General features: G+C 39.1%; 1 protein-coding gene and 2 pseudogenes across 1 annotated transcript; 2 read left to right on the top strand and 1 right to left on the bottom strand.

The window, feature by feature from the left end:
* Positions 1-2,008: 2,008 nt before the first annotated feature.
* Positions 2,009-3,562, top strand: KDM4D (lysine demethylase 4D; the record flags this gene model as incomplete). The annotated part of the gene is made up of 1 exon (XM_063094840.1): positions 2,009-3,562. A coding segment is annotated over one exon (1,554 nt), but the record flags the coding sequence as incomplete, so codon positions are not given.
* Positions 3,563-9,624: 6,062 nt separating this feature from the next.
* On the top strand, positions 9,625-16,461 carry LOC134376209 (zinc finger CCCH domain-containing protein 14-like; annotated as a pseudogene).
* Positions 16,462-17,938: 1,477 nt separating this feature from the next.
* Positions 17,939-18,832, bottom strand: LOC134377067 (large ribosomal subunit protein uL30-like; annotated as a pseudogene).
* Between the last annotated feature and the right edge of the window lie 1,444 nt (positions 18,833-20,276).

Genomic DNA, 20,276 nt, shown 5'->3' with positions numbered 1-20,276 from the left:
AAGTGCTAAATAAAGGTGACTCTTGCTATTCACATTATATGAGGTAGAAGGGATAAGTGACAAAAGAGAACTACAGGGGATGAAAGAAGATACCGTGTTTTGTCGGGGCAGTAAGGAAGATAAAGGGTCAAGATCATCCACTCAGGAAGGGGTGGAATTTAAGAACAGAGAAGCAAGGGAAATTTTGGAAGACAAAATGTGGGAAGAGGGAAATAGTTTGAAGATTAGTGGCATAAAATCAAAACTGGGGAAGATTTCAAGATATTAACAAAATAAGCACTCTGGTAAAAACTGCCCCTAGTTTAAAAAATCTGTTTCGAGCATCCCATTCTTTTTCTAGCTTACATTTCCTAGTGTTCTTACAGAATTATTTGACCAAATGGAGAAATTTATCAAATTTCATGAATCAAATACTATTTCACTGTCCTTAACCACCCTCATGTTTTCATTTCCTATTTTACTCAGGGTACTTTTAATGGTCCATCATTATGATCAGTCTCTTGCTCCTTCATCCAATCCACAGTGCTCTTGTCCTTCTCTCCCTGAGTTACACTTGCCTAGAAAAACTCTAACCCTGATTGGAACCTTACTATTTGCTTTCTTCATATCTTTGAATGGCACTTCTCTATGGAGAAAAATTCTGTCACACTAGATTGGTCCGTGTAGGGCTGCTACCAGTTCTGCAAGCCATGGGGAGCAAATACCACATAGTCACACAGTATAAGTTAAGGAAACATATCATCTTTATTCTTTATTTCTTTACTACTCCTTCCTCTAATTCTAACTGGCCAGCTTCTTTAATTGAATGTTTAGTTGACTTATTTTCAATCACTCTTCCTTTTCCTTTTGATGCAATGAAATATGCCTTAGTAGTCTTTAATACTTTTTCCCCTAAACTCTGTTTTTAAATTAACATACAGAAATTTGTGAAAATCATCGTAACTTGAGGAATTATCACAGTTATTGTGAGGGGTGTGTAATGAGCACCCAGATCCTGAATGGATTAACTTTACTCCAGAGACCCCTTTATGCTCCCACCCACAACCACCTGTCTTTCCCAAAGATAACCATTACTCTGACTTTGAACATAGATTGCTTTGCCTCCTTTTGATATTTATATAAATTAAATCACATAATAGGCATTCTTTTGAGTCTGGATACTCTTGCTCTTTATTATTTGTATAAAATCGATTCCTGTATTTTCATGTAGCTTTTGTTTATCTTCATTGCTATAGCTATATGGTATTCCATTGTATAATATACTACAATTATCCATTCTACTGCTGATGAACATTTGGGTTGTTTAAATATTTGGCTAATAGAAATTATATTGTTATAAATATTCTTGGATGTGATTTTCAGCACAGAGCCATACACATTTCCTAGGCATGTGGAACAGTTGGATCATAGCAATGCATATGTTCAATTTTAAAAATACTCTCCAAATGGTTTTCCAAAGTGACTGTAATACTTCCTATTTTCTCTCATAAGGAATGAGAATTCCCATTGTTTCACATCCGCACCATCACTTGTATTGTCAATCTTATAAAATTTTAGCCTCTTTTTGTAACAGTAGTGTCCCATTGCACTATTTAATTTGTAGTTCCCTAATAACTTTTTCGAAACATTAATTTCCAATTTTTCTGTATTCTTTCTTTTAGATTTTGTTTTAAACACTGCCCTGAAGACACACTGCTACTTTTGGGTCACCTGCCGAGGTCCAGGTAATTCAACTGACCTCAAGAAGGCAGAACCAGCCACCAACTGAGGAACATAACAGAATCGCAGATTCGGCCACCATCAGTGCCTGGACAAGGCTGATGCCCACGGTGGAGTCCTACTGGTGAAGCAACAAACATAGGAAAGATTATCCTCTCAATTGCTGAAAAATTGGCTGTGGATCCTGCTGCCTCATAGATACACCAACCCAATTTTTTTAAAGTAGCATTTTCCTGCATCATCACCTAGCTAGAGTATATCTAAACACTGGGAGTTGGCTGCTGATTAAATTGAAACTATGAAGTCTCAAAATTCAAATTGTAGCATAATGATATTTCGTCCAACCAAAGAAGAACTTAATAATTTTGATAAATATATTGCTTACATGGAATCCCAGGGTGCACACCGAGCTGGCCTAGCCAAGGTAATTCCACCCAAGGAATGGAAAGCCAGACAGAACTATGATGGTATCAATGACATCTTAATAGCCAGTCCTCTCCAGCAGGTGGTCTCTGGGCGGGCAGGTGTGTTTACTCAATACCATAAAAAGAAGAAAGCCATGACTGTGGGGGACTATCGCCACTTGGCAAACAGTGAAAAATATCAGACTCCACCACACTTGAATTTTGAAGATTTGGAGCGAAAATACTGGAAGAACCGCCTCAGCAATTCACCAATTTATGGTGCTGACATCAGCGGCTCCTTATTTGATGAAAACACTAAACAATGGAACCTTGGTCACCTGGGAACCATTCAGGACCTGTTGGAGCAGGAATGTGGAGTTGTCATTGAAGGCGTCAACACACCCTACCTGTACTTTGGCATGTGGAAGGCCACCTTCGCTTGGCACACGGAGGACATGGACCTTTACAGCATCAACTACCTGCACTTCGGGGAGCCCAAAACGTGGTATGCGGTGCCCCCAGAACACGGCCAGAGGCTGGAACGCCTGGCCGGGGAGCTTTTCCTGGGGAGTTCGCGAGGCTGTGAGGCCTTCCTGCGGCACAAGGTGGCTCTCATCTCGCCCACTGTCCTCAGGAAGAACGGGATTCCCTGCAATCGCATGACTCAGGAGGCTGGAGAGTTCATGGTGACGTTTCCCTATGGCTACCACGCTGGCTTCAACCACGGCTTCAACTGCGCGGAAGCCATCAACTTCGCCACCCCGCGATGGGTGGATTATGGCAAAGCGGCGTCTCAGTGCAGCTGCGGGGAGGCCAGGGTGAGCTTCTCCATGGACGCCTTCGTGCGCATCCTGCAACCCGAGCGCTACGAGCTGTGGAAACGCGGGCAGGACCGGCCGGTCGTGGATCACGCGGAGCCCGGGGCGCCGGCCAGCCCGGAGCTGACCGCCGCGAGGGAGGACTCAGCGCCTGGGAAAACTGCGCTGGGCCTGAGGCACCTCCCCTCCCGCCAGGCCCGGCACTCCAATCGGCCTGTGACCCCTGGCGGTGCGATGCGCCGCTGCGCCCTTGAGCGCCGTGCGCTGCGGCGCCCATTGGCCTGCGGCGCTGCTGCGCTCCCAGGGGACACTGTTCCCTGCTGTTCCGCGAAGTCGGAGCCAGAGCCGGATCCGTCCGCCCACATTCCCTGCCAGTCAACTGGCAGACATGGTCGTGGTCGTGGTCGTCGTCGTCGTGCTCAGCAACTGGACGCCGAGGAGCAGACCTTCCAGGCTCCAGCCAAAAGACATCTCTCCATGGGCACCGCGCCCACATCTCCAGGCCCTGATCCTCAGCCCCTGCCTGTGGATGGAGCTTTGACGGACATGTCTGAACTTCTGAGTCTTGGGCCCCAGCATCCTGCCAAGGCTTCTGGGTGCTTCTGGGCCTCTGTCCCCTAAGCCCGGGGGCCGCCTTTATACCCCACTGCTCTTCCGTGTGGAGGTTTGCTGAGACTGGTCACATTTACATCTCAGAACTTGGATCGAGTTTGCAGGACACTGGTCATGCATGAGAGCGCCCCTCCAGTGATGACCCTGGACGCTGCTGAGTCTGTGATTACCATCAAGTTCGCTATACTTTTGTCCTTCCTCCCAGACCATAGAATGTGTTTTGCGAGTGTTAAGTTCTGTGTCTCCAGCTGAGGTTTCGTCCACTGGAGAGTACTGTGTCTCTGAGGACTAGGTCCTGCTGAGATTGCTGGAAACTGAGCTACTGCAGACTCCATCCTCTGGGCCAACTTGTAGCGACTGCTGCACTTATGAAGCATCCTGGCCTTTGGTTCCCTTTCAATCTCCTTCCCTTTTTCCTCCTCCCCACCACCCATTGCTTGCAAAATGAGACACTTTTGGCCAAATTAGGTTAGTAGAGCCACAGAAGGAAGTTAATGACTTTTCTAAGTTATTCCTGTATTTAAAATGTGTTGTCACCAGTATTTGTTCACAAATATATTAAAAGTAACCAAAATGTTAAAATCTGACTTCATTTCTAATATTGTAGTTTCAAACAATTGGGATTGAGGATGGAGACTATTTTATCATGCAGTCTGAAAAATGGTTCAAAACATCTTAAATTTTATTCTTATGGTCTGGTGACATTGTGTAGTTGTGGTGAATGAGTCTGGGGGATGGATGTTGGGTTCTGGCTGTCAGGCTAGCTGGGAATATTTAGTTGCAGACATACTTTGAGGATGACTTTGTAGATCACCTTGGTACTTGGCTGGGCAATAGGACCCAAGTTGCTGGGAGTGATCAGCAACCACTGGAAAAAAGTACCATCATCTGACTAGCTTCTCTCCAAGTCTCACACTGCCTTTTCAAAGCTGTATATATATTTCACATTGTTAATTTACTGATTCATCCTAATAAATAAGTCCACAAATAAATGAACAAGACAACTGCAATCAACAATATGTGCTGTGAAGAAACTAATGCAGGACTGGAAGATAGAGCAGACTGGGCAGGTGCTGGCCTACGTCCCTGGTTAGGGAAGCTTCATAGGGCAGCAGACCTTTTACTGACCCAATTGACAAGATAAGAACGTCCAGAGCTGAGTTTTCCACTTGCAGGGAACACCAACCAGTACAATAGACCTAATGTGGAATTTGGTGATTTTGTTTTTCGAAGAATTGAAACTCATTTGTGTCTGGGGGCATAGAGAATAAGGAGAGAGACGGGGACCAGAGAATGTAAAGCCTTGTGTCTCATGTTAAGTATCTCAATTCTTTACAACATGAAATGAGAAGGCATTGGAAGTTTACAAAAGCAGTGGATATGGTGTGATTTACATATTTAAATAATCAGTTGCTCTGTGTAGAATGTGGGTGCAGGAAAAGCAGTTAGACCATCTAAATACTACAATTGACAGTGATGGTTACTTAGACTTACTTGTTAATATTGAAAATGCCCAAGGTGGACAAATTCAGAATATATTTTGAAAATTGACAGTTTTGATACAGAAAGAAATATTTTAGAGAGGCAAGCCACCTCTCTCCTTTGAATCACTTTACCTGTTTCCGCCCAATAGATTTTTGTAAGTTTCTGGAATTTGAAGCACCTGGTAAAAACTGAAGGAAGGAGTAAAGAAAAATTAGTGTTTGTTTGAAGTTCTGAATGAGGAGAAACAGAAACCTATGTCTTCATTCCTGTGCCATGAAGCTCGGCAGCTTTGTTTTTCTTAATGTAACGGGAGATGTGTATTAGTCCTTTTCTGTTGCTTATAACAAAATACACGGAACTGAATATTTCATAAACAAAACAAAATTTATTGCTTACACCTTCAGAGGCTAGGAAGCCCAAAGTCCAGGGAACACAGCTGGTGAAGGTCTTGGTGGTGGTAGCAGTGACGGCAGAGTCACATTTTGAAAATGGCAGAGCAAAGAGATATTTCCTCACTGCTCTCCTTTTGAAAGCTCTCAGAACCACACCCCTGACCACCATTATTAATCCATTCACTACTGCCTGGTCCTACCATCTAATCACCTCTTCAAGGCTTCACCTTTCAATTACCATAATAGGATTTCCTACCCTCTTAACAGTCACAGTGGGGGCCAAGTTTCAAATACATAAAACTTGGGGGACACAATTCAAGCTTCAGTGAGTTTGAGGGGGACATAATTCAATCCACTACAAGACGAAAGTTTATTCTGGGGAAAATTGAAGCTGAGAGACTAAACTCAGAGAATCCAGGCACAGAGGAGGATGGGAGTGAGAAGCCTGGCTGCAAAGGAGATTAAGCCAATGCTGAGATGGTGGAACCATAAGATGAAAGTACGCTGGCTTCACTTGGAAGGGAGTTCTCCTAGAGAGCTGTTGGACCCACAGGAGATCTTGCATGAGCAAAGAATAAGCTTATATGTGGGAAATAAAAGTCTTACTGTCCCTGGAGTGCAGTAGGCAGATGGCCTTCAGTCATCAGTGCCTTCCTCTGCAGAGAGCTACCTCCACTGAGGCCATGCCTCTGCCCAGTGTGGCCCTCCTCCAGTGACTGCTCACTGTTGGAACATAAAGCTTGGCCGTCTCTGCTCAGCTCAGGACAACTCTGAAGAGCCATTTCAGCTTGAGAACTCCCTGCAGGAATGGCTGAGACTATCTTTGGCCAGAATCACAGCTCAACTTTTTCTTCTGCTCAAGCCTGCTTCCTTCCCCACCCTTCCTCAGAGGTGGATTGCTAGGACACTCTTTAAAAAATATCTCAATGCTGAACTCTTAGAGTCTGTTACCTAGGGGACCCAAACTTAATGCTACTTTAGGTTTTACATTGTATTTCAAAGTATAATTTCCTTTAAAGAGTAAAAGCCTGTTACCCTCACTGACATTATAATCCTCGTTTGCGTGGTTATTCAATGATATGAATAGATAGAATTGGCCAGATGACAATCTGTTTCCAATTTATAGAATTATTGCTGTGACCCTGGTGAAGATATATTCCTTTGAGCACTAGAAGTCACAAGAATAAGAAGCAAACATCTTGCCAGTTCTACCCCTGGATTTACTGGAATCATGTATTCTGGCTCTGACAAAAATAGTACCATGTTCAGAGTAATTGACACATACATGGGGTCTTCAAAAAGTTCATGGAAGGATTCATATTATATTTTAATTCCATTTTCACATGAACTTTTTGAAGTACACTCATACAGTGCTTGTGGGAATGTAAAATCATACAGCCCTTTAAAAATCTGTCAGTGTCTTATAAACTTAAGCACACATCTATACCTAGATATTCTACCCCTAGGTATTTACCTAGTTCGTAGCAATCAAGAGCTATGAACAATCCATGTGTCTCTGAACAGGTGAGTGGAAAAACTGTAGTTTACTTAAAAATTATTCTGCAATAAAAATGAACGGCTGGTACACACAACATGGTAGATGAATCTCACAAACATCAGGCTGGGCAAAAGAAGCCAGGTTCAAATGAAAGCATACTGTATGATTACACTTATATTCACTCCAAGAATAGGCCAAACTACAGTGTGGGGGTAGAAGAAAGTAGTTGCCTATGGTGGGTAGAAGAGATTGATTAGATTGTTGCAGTCTTGAGGCATGTTATAGGATGGTAAGTTATACATCTCATTTTGACTGATGGTTTTATGGGTATATACTATTATTAAAACTTAGACCTAAGGGCCGGCTCATGGCTCACTCGGGAGAGTGCGGTGCTGATAACACCAAGGCCATGGGTTCAGATCCTATATAAGGATGACTGGTTCACTCACTGGCTGAGTGTGGTGCTGACAACACCAAGCCAAGGGTTAAGATCCCCTTACAGGTCATCTTTTTAAAAAACAACAACAACAAAAACTTAGACTTAAATTTTAAATTTATTATTAAAATTGAATTCATATAAAATATGAATTAGTAAAATGTATGAATTTATTGTATGTTGTTTATACTTGAGAAAACAATAGGAGACAAGAAATTAGAAGGTGAAAATTGTGAACTGTCTTAACAATCCCTAGTAAATTGGGAGTGAAAGTGAAGTAAAACACCAAGGCTTTGTTGAAAATTTATTTAGAAATTATTAGCTCCCTGGGTAAGCACAATCAAATTAGCATCTGGGTGATTCTTTTCATCTGCCCCAATGGAAGACAAGGTATTTTTGTTCTTGTATTCCTAGTGAGAACTGGTGATTACTAAACTTAGGCGGTAGTATTAGACTGTAGATTTGGCAGTGAAGAGAAATAAAGGAATTCTGAAAAGTCTCTCTTGAGACAATAGCCTGGCTCACATTCCTATATTGATGTTAGAAGCTGAATTCCTCCGTGTTATTCTTCATCAATATTACAATCTTTACCCAGGCTGATAGATGCCCTGGGAAGCCTAGATTAAAAAAAAAAAGAAGAAGAAGACAAAAACAAACAAAAATTTGGATTGTGAAAGACAAAGAATATAATGAATTAATATCATGAGTTAATAAGAACATAATGAGCTAATAAGCACAAAATTAATTTTAAGAAAATACTTCTATTGCATTCCTATGTTTTTACATTACATTCATTTTTTTTTTTTTCTATTCCCTTTCCCAATAAGAACAAGAAATGGTACAGCTAAACTGGTTTCTAAGTTAGTTTTCTGGAAAGATTGGGGAGTTGAGGGTGGCTGTGGAGGGGGTTCTCAAGCAACTATATTCAGAAATCTATATTATTTCATGTTGACATAATCTGGACAAACACAATTTGGACCACTTTCTTGGTATAAGATGCCCATATCCAGCTGTTTGCCCACATCCAATAATAAGTTTTTGCTATAATCTATTTTGGAAAAGCTAGGGACATTAAAAATGAAAATTATGTAAAGGTGAGTGTATTAGTCTGTTCTGTTGCTTATAACAAAATACACAGAACTGGGTAATTTATAAAGAAAACAAAATTTATTACTTACAGTTTCAGAGGCTGGGAAGCCCACAGTCCAGGGAACACATCTGGTGAAAGCCTTGGTGGTGGTGACAGTGACAGCAGAATATCACATTGCAAAAAATGGTGGATTAGAGAGCAGAGAGACTAACCTCCTCATTTACTCTCCTTTTAAAGCTTCCCAAACCACGCCTATGACCACCATTTTTAATCCATTCACTACAGCATGGTCTTACAATGCAATCACCTCTTTGAGGCCCCATCTTTCAATTACCAAAATAGGATTTTCCACCCTCAACAATTATAGTGGAGATTAAGTTTTGGGGGGACATTCAACCCAAGGCAGTGAGGATAGAACCATCTTTATTCTCTTTCTCATGACCTCTATTTCTAAACCTTTCTTCACTTCTGAGAAATAACAATCATAAATTCATTGCATGTTCTTTAAGTTTATAGACATAAATCTATGCAGCCAAATGTGAACATCTGAGAACAAATGAGCTTACGCGAGTACTTCTCAAATGAGCTAATACTTCTCAACTAGATTTTCAACACAGCCTCTGTGCTTTACCTCACTTTTCCTCCCAGGTCCAGGGGTCCCTGGTGTCTCAAATTCTTGACCTCCTTTGGTTCTACATTGTCGTTTGTGTACTTTCTAGCTTTTCTCACTGGCAACCAAGGATTTAGCTTTTTAGGCATTATTAAGACAGTTCTCAATTGTTCTCAAATGCCATGTGTGGTTTTTCAATTTACCACCCCCCTTTTAAAAATTAACTCAATGGTACATTCAAAACACATTACTATATACAGTCGGTCCTCTGTATCTGTGGGTTCTACCTATGAGGATTCAGCCAATCATAGATAAAAAATATTTTGGGAAAAATAAGAGTAAAGAATAAAAATACAACAATAAAAATAATACAAATAAAAATACAGTTGAAAAATATTTACATAATATTCACATTGAATGAGTTATTTTAAGTAATCTAGAGATGACTTGAAGTATACAGGCAGATGTGCATAGGTTATACACAATTACTATGCTATTTTATATAAGGGACTTGAGTATCTGCAGATCTGAAATTTATGGGGGTCCTAAAACCAATCCCCATGGATACCAAGGTATGATTCTATATAGATCCTAGTCACTCTGACAGAATCAAGTATATCTGTTTAATTTTTTCTTTTTTTAAAATTTGAACCCATATATTTTATATCTTTCTTCTAAAGATAGTTTATTATACATAAATGTGAGGTACAAAGTTGACTATCAATAGTTGTATACATTGTGTGATGGTCAGATCAAGATGGTTAGCTTATTCATCATTACAACACAAAATCATTCTTTGTATCCATTAACCAATTCCTCGTTAACTTTCCCTTCCTTTCCCCCTCCCCTTTTCCACCTCTAGTAACCACAATTCTTTTCTCTCCTTCTAAAAGTTTAACGTACTATTGTGATTGTTTCTCTCTCTCTCTCTCTCTCTCTCTCTCTCTCTCTCTCTCTCTCTCTCTCCTTTATTTGTTTATTTATAGGTTCAGCTCCCACATATAAGTAAGGACATGTGGTATTTCTCTTTCTGAACCTGGGTTGTTTCACTTAGCATAATTTTCTCCAGGCTCATCCATATTGCTGCAAATGGCAGAATTTCATTCTCTGTTATGGCTGAGTAGTATTCCGTGGTGTATATATACCACATTTTCCTTATCCAGTCATCCGTCAATGGACATTTAGGTTGGTTCTGTAGCCTGACTATTGTAAACAGAGCTGTGATAAACATGGGAGTGTAGGTATCCCTTCAACATGATGATTTCCATTCCTCTGGACATACACCCAGTAGTGGGATTGCAGGTTCATATGGAAGTTCTATCAGTAGTTTTTGAGGAACCTCCACACTGTTCTTCATAATGTCTGTACTAACTTACACTCTCACCCACAGAGCAGAAGGGTTCCCCTTTCTCCACATTCTCATTAGCATTTATTATTCTCTGTTTTTGATAATGGCCAATCTAACTGGGGTGAGGTGATATCTCAAAATGGTTTTGATTTGCATTTCCCTGATGATTAGTGATGCTGAGCATTTTTCATATACCTGTTGGACATTTGTACATCCTCCTTTGAGAAATGTCGGTTCAGCTCCTGTGCCCACTTTTCAATTGGATTTTTTTTTTTTTTACTGCAAAGTTGTTTGAGTTCTTTGTATATTCTGGATATTAATTTTTCATTATATCCATTCCCCTGCTTATGGACAAATAGATTATTTCTGCTTTTTTAAAAAATTTAAAATGGTCCTTTATTGAGCTGCTTTGTATGTAGAAATAGAATTGATGGGCTGTATTCATGTTCATTTTCAACTTTTCTAGGAACAACCAGATTGGTCCCCGATTTCTCTCTCCATTAACAGGTGGCAGAGTTCTGGTTTCCCCATATCTTGTTCCAGTTTTGATATTTTCAGACTTTTTAACTTTTCTTTATCTAAATGGATGAAAAATAGTATCTTTTTGCATTTTTCCTAGTACTAGTGATCTTTCACATCTCTTTGTATTTATTGGCAGTTGAATTTCCTCTTTTGTGAATTCAGTGTTCTAAGGATTTGCCCACTTCTTTGGGGTTAACTTTTTTTAAAAAATTGATCTGCAGAAATTTTGTGATACCTAGTATACTAACTCATTGTCTATTTTATGTGTGATAAAAATCTCCTAGCTTGTCTCTTGTCTTCTAATTTTTTTAATGTCATTACATTGGAATCAGTTAAATATATCAGACATTTCCATCATTGTCTGTACATTTAGTTCTTCTTTTAGACATATTTCTCCCCCTGAATTCATAACGATGTTCTTCAATATTTTCTCCAATAGTCTTTTTAAGTTCTCTTTGGTACAGTCTTTAATCCATCTCAAATTTAATTATATAAGTGGTGTGAGATAAGTGCTATTTTTCTTATTTTTTTGCAGAAAAAAAGTGCAAAGATTAATACCACATATTGAATAGTCTAGATCATTCCTCCCCACCAGTTTGGTATGCCAACTCTGTTACCTACAGAGTCCCACATATACGTGTATCTAATCTATGCCTGCCCTCTTTAGTGTGTACATAGATTCGTTGCCTATTTCAGCTCAAATATCATAGTTTGAGGTTGAAGAAGTATCCTCTCTATGTTTTTCTTTTAAGGAATCATCTTGTAGATTCTTATTTGACCCTACCAATCACTACCTCTATCACTTTAAGCAAGTTACTTAATAACTCAGTCCTAATCTGAAAAGTAAGGTTAATAAGAAGATTTATACGATCATTATGAGCATTAAATGAAGTATTCTATGCAAAACGCACCAAACTGTGTCTGGCATTTGATAATTACTATATGTATGAGCTATTTTCAATAATATTTTTATTACTTTATTAGAAATAAAGAGGGACTTCTGTTGGTCAAAGATATGAAAAAAAGAGAAAAAACACAAACCAAGGAATGTGGACAGATGTTGCATTACTCATATCCAATACAGAGCTAAGATCCAGAATAAAGAATTGCTACAAAGGCAGAGAACACGGTAGAAAAATGGACAAAATGCTTGAATAGGCACTTCATAAATGAGAATATCTAAAAGAACAGTAAACATATGAGAAAATGCTGATTGTCATTAGTTATCAGGAAAATACAAACCTTAATGAGATAACCACTATGCCCTCACTTAATTGGGTAAAACGAAAAATGCTGATACTTACCAAATGTTTGCAAAAGTGAACAGCAACGAACATCCTCACATATAACTAATGAGCATGTAATTTGCAGTGGTGGAGGTGGCAGTGGCATGGCTGTGGGGCGGGAGTCCATGGCAGCTCTGGGTAAATAAAGAGCCAAGCCGTGTTGAGCCCAGAAGCCACAGAGATCTATACTGAGATCAGCCGCAAGATCCAGAGTGCCTTTAAGGGGAAATTGCAAGAATTGGGAGCTTATGATGAAGAAGATTTTCCTGATTACATTATGGGGATGATGACAAACAAGAGAAGTCAGGACCAAATGACAAAGGACCTGTCCCTGTTTCTAGGGAACAACACAATTTGATTCACCATGTGGCTTCGTGGTGTATTAGATAAACTTCACTCTGTTACAACTGAACCCTCTCGTCTAAAGTCTTCTGACAACATCCTTCATAGTAACATGACTTCAAATGACACAGTTTCATTTGGGAGATGAGAGAAAGCAGGAAGCTGCCCCCTTGCCCCTTCTAGCACTAGACCCGAAAAAGGGATTCTACAAGTTCACAGGAGTGGAAAACAACTGATGTCAGACAGACTGACGAGGCCATATGGACCTGCAATCCAGCTAATTCCAGCAGTGAAGTCTCTGCGGGAGCCAGTGTCCTCTGAAGATGTGATTGCTATCAAGCTGGAACCAGATGATCTCCTTGATGAAGACCTCAATTTTGTGCAGGAGAATCCCTCATCTCAGAAAAAACCTACAGTGATGCTTATATATTGTTCTTCCCATCCTTCTACTGAAATTTATTGACCACTTGCAAGTCAAAATTTAGATAGTGGTGCTCATTTAAACAGGTTGTAATTTCAACAGCAGCAAAACAGTATTCATGCTGTCAAGCAACTCGACATGCGGAACAGCCAGGTAAATGAAACAGGTTGTTTCATAGAAACCAGAATTGCTTAAAACCGTAGAAGAGACTTAGTTTCTTCTTCAGAAACAACTTGAAAAAAAAAATCAGTATTGAGGAAGAAAACTTTCAGAAGAGAAGGTTACCTGTGATAAGTTCAGTTGTAAAAGAAAAGAAATTAAATCACGATGCAAAGAGGGAGAGGAAGGTAATGATTAGGCTCCAGGGCAGGAAGCATCCCCAGCAGTGTGTCAGTGCCAGCAAAGCCTGAAAGGAGACCTTCTAAACAAGCTAACAAGAATCAGACTTTGAAGGCTATATCTGAAGCTCAAGAATCTGTAACAACTAACTATACTAATACTATAGTGTCACAGAAACAGACACTTCCAGTTGCTCCCAGAACTCGAACTTGTCAAGAAGAACTGCTAGCAGGAGTGGCCCAAGTGCAAAGCAGGACCCCCCAGGATAAGTTCCCCCATTAAAGAAGAGGAAACAAAAGGAAATAATATTTAAAAAGTCAAGGAACTCAACAGAGGCAATTACTATCCCGACTGCATGTTGACTGAGTAATGGCTGAAACTGCAGATAGTCAAGCTGAGATGAAGGAACTCAGGGTGGCACAGAAACCAGAAAAGTTGCTTGGGAATCAATTTGCCTTTGAAAGGTTTATTCATCTTCCTCTGTTGAAATTAATTTAATATTTGCATGCTTTTGGAAGATTTTAGAGAGGTATTTCAAATAATTGTAGAGATTATAAAATGAGATATGTAAATTTTAATGTTTTATATCTCCAGTTTTTGTGAAAATTTGAACACCTACTTCATACAGAGTATTCTGTTATACATTTGTTATTCAGTTTATGTAATTGTTATTTGAACAAATAAATGTGCATATCATTGTTTAAAAAAAAACTCCACATGACTAATGACTACTGAAGATAATGTTTGAAATGTAAAAATTAGGTTTAAATAGTATATTTTAAATGATGGAACTATATACTTATATAGATCAGATGGGACAACTGCAAAATAGGATGAAACTTTTTGCCTCCTGCATTAATTAATGTTGTGTGTTTGTCGTTTAACAAGTGTTAAGGCAAGAAGTGTCAAATTCTTTAGCATTAAATAACAAAATTCACTAATTTCAAAGACTTGATGTATAATAGTGTTTTTAAAAATTAAAGCTAAAAGGTGATTAGAAAATAGTGAATTAATGCAAAAAATAATAAAGACTCAAACATTCTCCAGACCAAATTACTCCAGGGAAAAAGATGTTCATTGACTTGCCTAGCTACATACCAAAAGGATGCTAAACCCATGCAGGAAAAAGTCCATGTTGAATAGTGAAGCTAACAGGCTACAATTTTGTGGTCATTGCTTTGTCATTGTGAGGAGAAAGAATGAACCAGTCATTAAACAATTTGATAAGTTGCATTTTGCTGTGCTGATCCCAAAGTAAGGACTTGAAACACAAGAAGAGCAAAGACAGCACACAAGAGCACACAAGTGGGAAACAAAGGCTTAAGTTGATAGTTTAACCATTTTGCAAAGAAGTAACATGCTAATTTTTGTCCTATTTAATAGACACTGCCTGAAAATACATTTAAGAGTTTACTCATCTTTCAGTTGCTATGGTTTATGGGCAAGCTAGGGTTCACCCTAAAACACCTGTCGGATAACTTAGCCTAAAACAAATCACCATTAAAAATGGATCACATAAAAGGAAGGGAATGAGCTTAGCTGGCAAAACAAAGCAAGAAACACCAGAGTGCACAGTGTGTTTTTGCATGCATTTATTATTTTCTTAAAATTTTTTTAACTTTTTATTTTTTATCTTGAAAATATTATTATTATTATTATTATTTATTTTATTTATTGAATCAAAATCGATTATACAATTTTTGCGGTTGAACATTGAGTTATGTTGATCAAATCAATATTACTAGCATACATATTGTTACAAATTGTAATTATTCTTTATGCCCCTTGTTCAATCTCTCCCTTTCCCTAATACCCTCCCCCTCCCCCCTCTAATTACCCTAGATTTCTTCTCTCCTTCTGAAAGAATAATGATTACTCTGTTAGTTTGTTGCCTAGATGATCTGTCCAATGCTGAGAGGTATGTTCAGGTCCCCCAATATTATCATAGAGCAGATGCTTCATCTGTCACTATGAAATGGGTTTTTTGGAAAGAGACATCCTCTTCTTTTCTTTGTCTTTGCTGGTGACTCTTCTTGTGTGAATGCACTCCAGTGGTTGGCGAACTATCTGCATGGTGGTTATGGCATCTAGCTGCTTTTGCAGCAGTCATGGTTATTGTGGTGGCTGTGGTGGGCCACCCACGTGGAGGTGCTGTTTTTGGTATGCTCGTTGGCACTGGTGGTGTGCCTGGTTGTGGGGTATGTTTGGTCCCCTTCTCCATGCTTCTGGTCCCTGAGTAGGCCCTAAGGCACTGGTGCCATGTGCCTGGTTGTGGGAGGGCTGGCTGGTCCCCTTCTCCATGCCTTGGATCACCAGGCGTGACCCAAGGAACTGGCTTGGTGTGCCTGGTTGTGGGAGAGGGATCTGGTCCCCTTCTCCATTCCCTGGGCCCCTGGGTAGTCCCCGAGGTACTGGTGCAGTGTGCCTGGTTGAGGGAGGGTGGTCTGGTCCCCTTCTCCATGCCCCAGGTCTCTGGGCGGGCCCCAAGGTGCTGGTACAGTGTCCCTGGTTGTGAGTTTGGCATGCGTTTATATACTAAAGGTGCTGGATGTCTTAGGTTACAAATGCAGGAGCTTAGTTAGATACTGCACATGAAAATAATTCTCTGGGTTAAAAAAATATAGGGCAGATTCTATATGGCTTATCATGTTTCTTCACTTTCCATTAGCTGATGTCTGGTACAGCAAGGTGGTCAGGGGATGATTAGTTAAAGCCAACATGACCTTTACTAATAAAACTGACTATAGCAGAGGTTAAGACTGACTTACCAGGCTGGCCACTTTGAAGGACAAAAATACAATGGAAGCAGTTTTATCCTATGTAGTTTACTTGCTTAAGGCTATTGAGTTTCTACCTGCACTGTAATGGAAATGGAATTTTTCTGTAGCCAAAAGCTGGCAAAATTGGCCCAAAGGGAAAATTTAAACTGCAACAAGCTCAAATTCGGAGTATTTTTCTTCTTATGGGAGAGTGGTTCAGGGGAATTTTTTTCCCTTTAATTTATTGACTGCCTCTTTATAAAATACATGAATAGAAGTTTAATATTAATGTATTCTAAAATTTGGCCTATTTTAGGAGAAGCATTGATGTGAATAATGAAAGAGTACCACCTTATGTTTCAAGCTTCTTAACCCCTTAATCAGTCCTTCAGACACAGCTATTCAGAGCTTTAAGCTGACTAGGTTCAATCACTCGTTAGGCTTTCTGTGATGTAATTTAGTCATTCTGTCTTTCGTGCTTACCAAGTGTTGGACATAGAAAATAGATGTTAGGAATCTTTATATATCTTGTCAAACCCAACTGGGGATCCACAGGTGTACATGGGGGGCACACAATGGGGTATAAGCTACCTACTCCTAAGTCACTTAATGGCACACAATTTCTTCTATTATTAACATCTTATTTTCATATGGAACATTTGTTATAATTAAAGAACCAATATCGATGAGTTTTCATTAACTAAAGGCCATAGTTTCTTCAGATTTTCTTTGTTTTTACATAGTGTCTGTTTTCTTTTTGTTTTTTTCTGTTGCAAGATCCCATTCAAAATACCACATTGCAGTTTTCATGTCTCCTTAGTCATCTCTTGGCTCTGACAGTTTCTCAGACTTTCCCTGTTTTTGAGGAACTTTTATACAGAAACTGAACAATTTGGGGGACTGCTGGTTAGATATATTGAAGGATGTTCCTCTATTGGAATCTGAGCTTTCCTTGTGATCAGATAGGGTATATGGGTTTTTGGAGGAAGGTCACAGAGGTAAAGTGCCATTTTTATCACACCATATCGAGGGTACTATGTAGATGACCTATGACTCCTGCTGTTGACCTGGCTGAAATAATGTGTATCAGGTTTCTACACTATGAAATTACCATCCCCCATTCCCCACTTCCACCCCCACTTGCCATAGTGTCCTCCAGAAGGAAGTCAGTAAATGAAGCCCATGCATAAGGAGGGGGGTATTTTGCTCCTCTCCTTCAGAGTGGAGTATCTGTATAATTTATTTGGAATTCTGCTGCAGGAGAGATTTCTCTCTCCTCAATCTGTTAGTTTCTGAAGTCGTTTATATATATCAGTATGCACTCATGGATATTTTATACTTCGGGTTACAGTGAAATACTACTTTATTTTTCCGCTCAATTTGTTCACACTTTGGCCTTTGTGAGTTGTTTCTGTTGGTTCCTGTGTCCGTTTGACTTACCCCATCAATGTTTTGGTTGGCATGTGTTTAGCACCTCCTTGTTTTCAAGCACTACCAGGTGCTCCAGGCTCATGTTGTATATTTTCTCGCCCAGTCCTAGAAACTTGCTTTCCTACTTTATTAGTATTACCACTTTTTAAATTTATTTTTCATTAAAGGCATCAGATTTTATTTTTATTAATCATCTATTTCTGCATATGCTTGTTTTCACTTTTGTTTATTTATCATTCCATCATTACTTTTATATTTTATTTTATTTTCCATAATTTGTTTTGTTTGGTTTTGGTGTGTTTTTACTGAGTGCTTGAGTTGAAAATAAAGATGAATAGATTTTTATTTATTTATTTATCTTCCAATTTGAAAGCAGTCACTCTTTATCTAATTAAGCAGACTGCAGAAACAATCATGGCAGACACCTTAGTTCACCTTTCTAATAAGCCTGTTGATCTGGTCTTTCCTGTTGCCAGTATCTCCACCTTCCACAAAATGAGTGGTCTTCTTCATCCCACCCCGTGCAGAAGATAATTTGAAGGGCCACAGGAAGTTCTTTGCTTCTTTGAAGTGCTTTCCAACAGTATAGATCTCATGAATCAGATTCTCCATGCAGATGATGCCATATTTACCAAGAGATCGGACAAGCAAAGTGTTACCTATCAAGGCAATTTGCTTCTTACTGATTTTGCCATCACCATGCTTATAGATTAGTTCATTTACTGACTTCATGTTTGGGTACCCCCAAGCAATACATGGTTCCACAATCCTCAGCATGTTAATTAAAGCACTGTTGAGCTTAACAAAGGTGCCGTTGAAGATCTGGAGAAGGCGAAGAAGCTGCAGCACCTTTTCTTTTTTTTTTTTTTTTGGTGACCGGCACTCAGCCAGTGAGTGCACCGGTCAGTCCTATATAGGATCCGAACCCGCGGCGGGAGCGTCGCCTCGCTGCCAGCGCAGCACTCTACCAAGTGCGCCACGGGCTCGGCCCTGCAGCACCTTTTCAAACTTTGGGCTCACACCATTGATACTTCTGATCCTGATGGCAGACGCCAATTTGGGTTCTGCAGGTGCATAGAAGTTGCCAGCTTTTCTTGCCATCCTAGCCATATGAATCTCAGTTCTGTACATCTGCCTATATTCCTTGTGATAGTGCTTAGCTTTTTCATAGATAAGCTTCCCCCTTGCCTTTCAAAGCATCTTTAGGGCAAGCTTCTTTCTCAGGCACTTGACTTTCTGCTCTGCAAAATTCCTTCACTTTTTCTTAAGGGTTTCTGGCACTGCAGGAACCTTCTTTTTCTTCTCTTCGATGCCCTCCATGGTTCCAGCCGGAAAAGAGGAGGAGATGAACAGATTTTTAGAAATGTGGATATTAATGATCAGATAAAAATGGTTGGCTTCGCTTTTTTATTGTTGACTTTAAATTATATTTCATTATGGTCAAGTTATACTCAATATATTGATTCTATGGAATTTTTATGGATGTTTATTTTGTAGTCCTGTATTGATACAATTTTTAAAATGTTTTATCTTTATTAAAAGCCTTTTCCATTAGCTTTTAGGTTTTTGCCAGTTATATAATCAACGTTGTTAAGTTTGTTGTTCAAACTTTTACAGAATGGTTAATTTTTTTCTCTGTTCTATCTATCGGTTTCTTAGGAAAATGGCACCAAGGGAAAAAAACAAAACAAAACAAAACTCCCAACATGATTGCTGATCTGTCACTTTCAATTACAGCAGTCACTCCTAGTTTTCTATGTCTCAGTGCTGAGTGGCTAGGTGCATAAATTCATCAATGTAATATTTTAAGTGATATTTTAAAAGTGATCTATTCATTTTGAAAACTATAAAATACCACATTGATCCTAAAAATATATTTGATATTAATATCTTTGCCCCAGGTTTCTATTGCTTAATATTTGGGTGGTTTAAGTTTTCCCACTCCTTGACTTCCAGCCTTTTAGTAAGCTTTGATTTAAGATTGGTCAATAAAAGAAAGGGGCGTGGGTAAAGTGGGATGCCAGACCATTTAGTAGCCCTGTGATTACATGATCTGGGCATTGATTAGATTAGAATCTTGCCCAGGTATAAAGCCAGGATTACCTGGACCTGGGGCTTCATTTGGAGTTTAGCTACCAAGAGGAAATCTTCTCTTTGGGTCCTGGAGTATCTCCATGTGGAATCAGGATTTTATCTTGTAAGGTAGGACACTTTGTTTTTCTTTTGCACCACTTTTGAATATTTATACTTTTGAGAAAATTACTAGCACCAAGTTGTTCATAAAACCAATTATAACTTTAAAATATCTTTACTAGATTTTCATCTGTGTCCTTTATTTTATCAGAATGTGGTTTATTTGTATTTTCTCTCTTTTCTCTTCCTGCTTATGTTTTTTCACTTCTAAAGGTCTTTTCAAAGGGTCAGATTTTGTTTTTATTGTCATCATCCTTATGGTGGGTTATGTTTTCTGTTTTAATTGTTTCTATCTTTGGTTTTCCTTTTTTAATTTTTCTCTTATGTTAATTTATCCAGTTCTTGAGTAGAGTGCTTAATTTGCTCATCTTCAAACTAGCTTATTTCTACTTTAGTTCAATTAAATAGACCTCTTTTTCTGTCTTTTAAGTTGCCTAAAATTCTAATATTAACAATTCCATTCTAATTGTGTTTAGATTAAAGCTAGAGCTGTAGCACTATTTCTTTTATCATTCACTTATTTCAGAATTTTTTTTTTCTTTTTTCTTTTTTAGGTTTAGTGTTTAAACTT

This window comes from Cynocephalus volans, chromosome 4 (genome assembly GCF_027409185.1).
Source record: "Cynocephalus volans isolate mCynVol1 chromosome 4, mCynVol1.pri, whole genome shotgun sequence".
Classification (NCBI taxonomy): domain Eukaryota; kingdom Metazoa; phylum Chordata; class Mammalia; order Dermoptera; family Cynocephalidae; genus Cynocephalus; species Cynocephalus volans.
Note: the sequence above shows the minus strand (reverse complement) of the source record. Positions and strands in the feature narration are given on the sequence as shown.